We start from the raw sequence: 6989 nt of genomic DNA, 5'->3' as shown, positions 1-6989 counted from the left end.
CTAAATGCTGTTCCAGAACCGATCCAATAGATTATATCTGGTTATGTCTCCCTCTTAACTTTTCACTCATTGGTATACACTTCCCACAAATGTGTTCGTCTACAGCTTTACCATTTTTATGATATTTAGTTTATTCATTAACTTTATCCATTAACCCAATGTCATTGGATAAAATCTTTGGTAAAGTCATGCTAGAATTAGTGCATGCTACTCTGTGCTTGGGCAATTGTCTGGTTTGTTGTAGGGTATCCCAGACCTCAACAAGCTTATCATAGACTCACAAAATGATAGTTGAAGTCCAGCCTATCACCTTACTGTTGATTAATTATGTGTACAATTTATATGAATCTCTTTGTAACAGATTCTTTAACATTTATACTATTCTATTAACCTTTATTGATTATTGTGGGTGATATAAGTAAAAAAAATCAGAAACTTGAGAAAAATACAGTTGAAGTCACCAGATTTATGGATTTATTGTATCTGGACAAGTGGGCATCCAGAGTTAAACATTTATTTCACTACAAAAAAATATGGAGGTGATAGTGATGTTTGATCTTCAGTGCTGATAAGATTCAATTATATTTCCAAAAGAGAGTAGAAGTAATGAAACAAAGGTGTTTATAGGACTTTCTCTGTTTTTTTTGTTGTAATGTAAATATTCCATTATAGACATTTTCATTTTTATTTTGAAGTTTATCTTTAACCCAATGCCGTCGGGGAAAATGAACAAAAAATGGGGAAAATGCTGTGCCCATTTTCTATATTTTTTATGAAATGTCTGCTCATAGATGGCTTTGCTAGTGCTTAGCCACAAAGGAGTCAATTAGTAGTCCTTGTGACCATACGTGATTTGAATTGGCGGGAAAAACGTGTTTTTTACTAGTGCTATGGATATCGATGGTGTTATTTTTATTATAAACATTATAATTATTATAATGTTTTTTAATATTAGTAACAGCAAAATAAGATATTGTAAAATATTTCGTAAATCAAAGAAAAGGGTGAACGGGCGAGACGGGCAGTACTCCTAACTGGCTCATTGGTGACTTAGTACAAGTATAGCCATCTATGTGTATAAACAATCAAACAAGTACTAACAGTGGGCAAAGCACGTGTATACCCGTCGTGTCCGTCGGCAAGGGGTTAAGATGAATTATTATACACAACTTTACCAATCTATGAAAATGATAATTCTGTTTTGGGAAATCTGTAATGAATTTCACTGTTGCAAAGGCCCTACCATTAATTTGACGGTGAAAAAAATTCTTAGAGTGAAGAAGAAAAAACACTTGATTATGATACAATGAAGAAGAATAAGGAATTTATTTTACTACTCTTATTAGAAACTTCAAGTAAGGGTAATAAGCCCTGAAAAATGATGGATAAGTTGTATATTGAATGGAGGTGGTAAAGAGTATGCTCTTGCTTCATTTGATGACTAAGGAAAACCATGACGTTGATTGTGATACCTTGTACATAAGAGTTAGAGGGATATATTGATTATGTTCTGTTTACATGTACTCTTGTTCCATGCTGAGCCTTATATATATATATATATATATATATATATATATATATATATATATATATATATATATATATATATATATATTTCTAAAACACACACGCACACATATATATATATATATATATATATATATATATATATATATATATATATATATATATGTGTGTGTGTGTGTTTTAGAAAATATAATTCTCACTTTTTTTTTTCTCTTTTTTTTAAAGAAAATGTAATTGTACAACCTATTTATAAATTACTAATATGTTACAGCATAGTCTTTCATGTATTTAAGATCTTCTGAAGAAAAGTGCCCCGAGCAGAATCGTCAATGTGTCTTCCAAAATGCACGAGTTTTGCAGTAAGCTAGACCCAGAAGACCTCAATTTCGAGAAGAGTTCTTATAGCAGTTTCACGTCATACAATCAGAGCAAACTGTGTAACATCCTCTTCACACTAGAACTCGCAGAAAGGCTTCATGGCTCAGGTACCTGGGTTGAACTTTTCTAGTGATAAAGTTGTCCTTTTGTGTAAATGTGTATTAATTGTAGATAAATGTTTAGCTTATTTTTTCCTCATTAAGTGAAGGTAATTATATCTTATTATTTGTATACTATTCAGTGTAATTATTTTTATTCTGTGATTGGCAGGGGTTACAACAAACAGCTTGCACCCTGGAGCTGTGGATACTGAAATTGCCCAGAAAATGGGTGGCTTTGCTGGTTACACACAAGCATTTTTGTTCAAGTTGATGGGAAAGGTAATTGATTTTTCCTGTTTTTTGCTCTTTATCTTATTGGTTACTCTCAATTTTCCTTTTCTTTTTCTTTCCATCTCCTTTTTTTCTCATCAGTGTTGATTGCAAATATCTTATCTCTTTGTTCCTTATCAACTACAATTATTAATAATATGTGGCTTTTGTGACTTCATTTCTCTCAGGATTGTGAACTCGGTGCTCAGACCATCATCCACTTGGCAGTTGCAGAAGAAGTTGAAGGCATATCAGGGAAATACTTTGTTGACTGCAAGGCAAGATGAAATCCCAGTTACAGATATATGAATCTATAATGAAAAAGATGTACAAAAAAATATATTTTAAATCGTGTATATCATTAATTAGCCTTTATATTTTTCAGGAGATAGAGAGTTCCAAGCTAGCTCAGCACAGAGGAATTGCCAAAAAGCTGTGGCTTGCCAGTGAACTTGATGTGAAGTTGGAAGATGAGGAAATGAAGTAGTCTATGAGGAGGAACCTACAGCAAAATATAAAAGTATATACGTACATACATACATATATATAATATATATATCTGTAAGTGAATGGTAATATATATTTGGCTTATTGGTTTTGTTGAAAGCAGAGTAAATTCAGATTATAGAAGATGCATTATGTAATATCAGAGTAATCCAGCCCATGTGAGAGCTTTGTTTTTATGGTCTTCTATATCAAAGTATAACTGTTTGGGATACTTTGTCTTTTCTCTTTATGCATTATATTACTTCAACTGTCAGTTTGCACAAACAATTATACTATATAGATTTCTCTTATAATTTTTTTTAATTTTTTTTTTACCAAGATACCCCATCCTTTGCCTAGATAAGACATGACAGGCAAGTAAACCATCCACTTTGCCTGTGCAAGCCATACCTGTGCCTTGTTATCTACAGACCAAACATCTTGTCATGTAAGTGGAAGTGTCTCCTGTGTGTCAAAGACTTCCTGCTTTCTCTAGCTTCTTTTCTGCTCCAGCTTACATTTGGTTTCTCTCAGGTGCTGAATGCTTCTGGCTTTGTCAGCTTTAAGAATTACAGATTTTTGTTGTTGAAAGATTATTAATTATAGAGTTTTATGTGTAATAGCACTGGCTTGATATCCCTTGGCCTGACTTTTTTATTTTGTGTGTGTGTGTGTGTGTGTGTGTGTGTGTGTGTGTGTGTGTGTGTGTGTGTGTGTGTGTGTGTGTGTGTGTGTGTGTGTGTGTGTGTGTGTCGGTGTGTGTGAGAGAGAAGAGAATCTAAAGCTGCTTTTGAGTAGATAGAAAGTTTAGAAAATTAATTAGTAATCTCTGAATTGACAGTGCTTATGAATTTATTTTGCTTGATAATGGAAGTTGTTTGGATTGAAAATACATATAGAGATAATCGTAAAACAACTAGACAAAGAATATGTTCTCCGCAAACAACAAAAACTGTAGTCTAGGACAAGGATAGCTTTAAAAGTTTGTCCGTATTCAAATCTGTATTATATACATTGCAAAGAATATAGAACAAAAGTGAATGCTCAAAATGTGTGTATGTTCTGTTAATACCATGTATAACATATCTGTCACATTTTGCTTGATATCTGCTTTATATTTTGCAATTCTATAGAATTTGCATGACTTTTGATATCTGGTAAATAAAATCATATGAATTATTGTTGTTTTCTTATATAACAAATTACCCTTGTCAAAGATGATGCATGCTTACAGGAAAATCCTGTTATCAGAATTATATAATTCCACAAGTTTTCTTTATATCTTTTAGCAGTTTGTCAGAATATGATATGAATCAGACACAGACGAATATCAGTAGTTAATATTTAATTCACAAAATCCTCAACCATACATTGAAAATAAGCAGAGGTTTTCTTTTATAATGTTGCTGAAAACTAGCCAAGGTAACTGCCTTTCTGATTTCTTGGAAACTTAAAATATGTTCATTAAGAAAGATACCAAAGTAGAAAATGTAGTTAGTTATGTTAGGGAATTTTGAGTATCTGTCAAGAGTTCATGTATTGATTTAAATGTAAAGATTTAAAGGTTGTAACTAACAATATGGAAGTAAGATCACAAGTTCAAAGAAACTGCAAATTAGTGCTAATTTCTGAGAATTTATTTAAAACCTATAGAATATTTGGCCTAAAGGGGGGCACAAGCAACTGAAAATAAAAGTATACTTGTAATGTTACTTTCATATTACTAAAATTATCTAAATTCCTGTTTCTACAAACAAAATGCATTGGCCAGAGTTATAAGGGTCCTGGAATTGTCCTTAGCCCAAAAGCTCTGAAAAAATGTCACTGTAGTATGGTCCCCCCCCAATCTCTTACTGGTTGTGGGAGTTTTAGAGACAGACTGAGACCCAATGTATGGATCACCCTTCCCTTGGAGCTCAGCCACACCTCAACTAATTTTGCATGTTATTTTCTTCTTCCCCTTTCTTTTTCTTTCTCTTCTTTATCCCCTTCTCTCTGCATATTCTAATTGTTAACTCATTTTTACCCATTTTGCCACAATACTTTACCATAGTGCTATATGGCCTTTGATGTCTAGCACATTTATTTTTTATAACCATTAACCATTATTCATTGCAATATTGTTTTGTGAAATGTCTCTGTAAGTGCTTTGCCACAAAGGAGTTAATTAATTGTAACCTCACCTGATTTCACCTTTTTTGGGGCATGAGGGAAAGACACTTTTATTTTACTAATGCTATCAATTTTGATACTGTTATTTTTATTATAGACATTATAGTTATTATAGTGTTATTAACATTACTAACAACAATATTAGATACCAGAAAGAAAAAAAAAACAGGTGAGACAGGTAGTAATCATCATTGTCGTTATTCTTCAAATTAATGTCATGACCATTATGTATTTGAAAAATACCTATGAGCAACAATTTCATAGTTATTATTCTGGTTTGCTTTTATTTATATAAATTTGAGGTTCATAAAGTCTGCAGTAGCAAGGTATTAATACATCCCTCAACTTTACAATTTAATATGTTGCATATATCTTTATGTTGTAAAAAAAAGTCTTATCTAATGTGTTAGTAATAGATACTCCCATGATGAATTATTTTCTGTGGTGGATTATCTTCAATAGTTCTGTTCAATTTGAATGTCGTGCCAAATGGGTCACCGATCTTGCTTTGGTCGTGGGAAAAAAAAAACAAGGAAAGCATACACGCACACTTACACAAACACGAAACCACTAAGAAAGATTGATTGATTATTTAAAATTATCTGCCGCGTCAACAGCTTAGATCATTAGCGGCAAGTCTCACTGAGAAAGAGAATGGATACCAGTTAAGGACAACTACACAAACCCTGGATAGTCATGCAACTGACGGTATACCTCAAATTGGCCAATGCCCAACTCGTCAAATGGATGATTGTCGAGTAATATGAATGAGGTGGACGAATGCAGTTTTATAAACTTACTAGACTATTAAATATAGCGTGATGAATATAGGTGTGATGGAGAGAGCTTAATGACATATATGAGGTAACCAAGTGTAGTGTTGGGATATAAAACTAGTGACATGCTTGTATTCTAATGGTATTGAAGTCTGTGACTAATTATGATAATGGTAACAGCAGTGAGCGTGTCAATCAAATGATTTTAAAAACGTGCAAGCAATTTATATGTTTATTTGTCTTTACCTAGTATGATGATTATTTCATTATGAAGGAAGATACTTTTTTAAAGCATAATCGAGAAAGTGAGAGAGTAAAAGACGTTATCACGTTATAACAATACTGTACTTTACCGATACATGCATTTTATAGTAAAGAGAATCGAACACTGATCACAGAAATAATGATAATAACCCACTACAGAAAATCATTCAACATCGATCATCTGTAAACTGCACATTGGATAATGACAGAGAGATAGAACACAGGTAGTGTTCCCGAGAATTAATACAAATTTATAGAGATAAGATTATTGCTTACAGGTATTTTTGAAAAAAAAAGAAATATTCTGAATAAGATTATTGCTTTCAGGTATTTTTTAAAAATATCCTAATGTTCATGAAATTAATAGTAATAAGAACAGAATAATTCATTACGTAATGATAAAAGAAATGACAGGTATTGTTGCATAATAATGTAAAATAATGATAGTTCAACTAATGACATGTCAGACGGAAAGAAAGTATTTCTTATTAATGAACATAGCACACATGAAAGGAACGCGAATCTTTGTAAATTTGATTATTCAGTTACGAAGGATGGTGAATGAATCCTTATCATTTTATTTTTGTTTTCTCAGGATTTCTCTTTCTTATCTTAACGCATAGTTGAGAGAGCGAGAGAGCGAGAGAGAGAGAGAGAGAGAGAGAGAGAGAGAGAGAGAGAGAGAGAGAGAGAGAGAGAGAGAGAGAGAGAGAGAGAGAGAGAGAGAGAGAGAGAGGAGGGGGGGGGGGGTTGGAGAGAAGCAATGAGATAAGAAAGTTTACTCTTATTTCAAGCTAAAGTAATGATATAGGTAATAATATTAAGTTGTAAAAATAACGATAGCAGTAACAAAGTTTACAGCAAAAGTAAAAAAAAAAAAAAAAAAAAAAAAAAAAAAAAAAAAAAAAAAAAAAAAAAAAATCGAAAAAAAACACAAAAAAATAGAAAAGAATCTCAGTAAATTCATACTATAATTTTTTGAAGGATGTTAACTGAATCCTTAGCAGTAATTTCT

At 32.1% G+C, this 6989-nt stretch overlaps 1 protein-coding gene across 5 annotated transcripts in view; it reads left to right on the top strand.

Annotated features, from left to right (window-relative positions):
- LOC125028987 (retinol dehydrogenase 11-like) overlaps positions 1 to 3941 on the top strand; it is a 6912-nt gene extending 2971 nt beyond the window's left edge. For 2 of the 5 annotated variants that reach the window (XM_047618679.1, XM_047618678.1), the window contains exons 6-9: positions 1821 to 2012; positions 2176 to 2285; positions 2465 to 2554; positions 2662 to 3941. In XM_047618679.1, coding sequence (XP_047474635.1) covers positions 1821 to 2012; positions 2176 to 2285; positions 2465 to 2554; positions 2662 to 2763 — 494 coding nt within the window. In that variant the 3' untranslated portion in view covers positions 2764 to 3941. The remainder of the gene's footprint in view (positions 1 to 1820; positions 2013 to 2175; positions 2286 to 2464; positions 2555 to 2661) is intronic. The other 3 variants (XR_007115141.1, XM_047618676.1, XM_047618677.1) reach the window with 3 other exon arrangements.
- Positions 3942 to 6989: the final 3048 nt, after the last annotated feature.

This window comes from Penaeus chinensis, chromosome 9, assembly GCF_019202785.1.
Source record: "Penaeus chinensis breed Huanghai No. 1 chromosome 9, ASM1920278v2, whole genome shotgun sequence".
NCBI lineage: Eukaryota > Metazoa > Arthropoda > Malacostraca > Decapoda > Penaeidae > Penaeus > Penaeus chinensis.
Note: the sequence above shows the minus strand (reverse complement) of the source record. Positions and strands in the feature narration are given on the sequence as shown.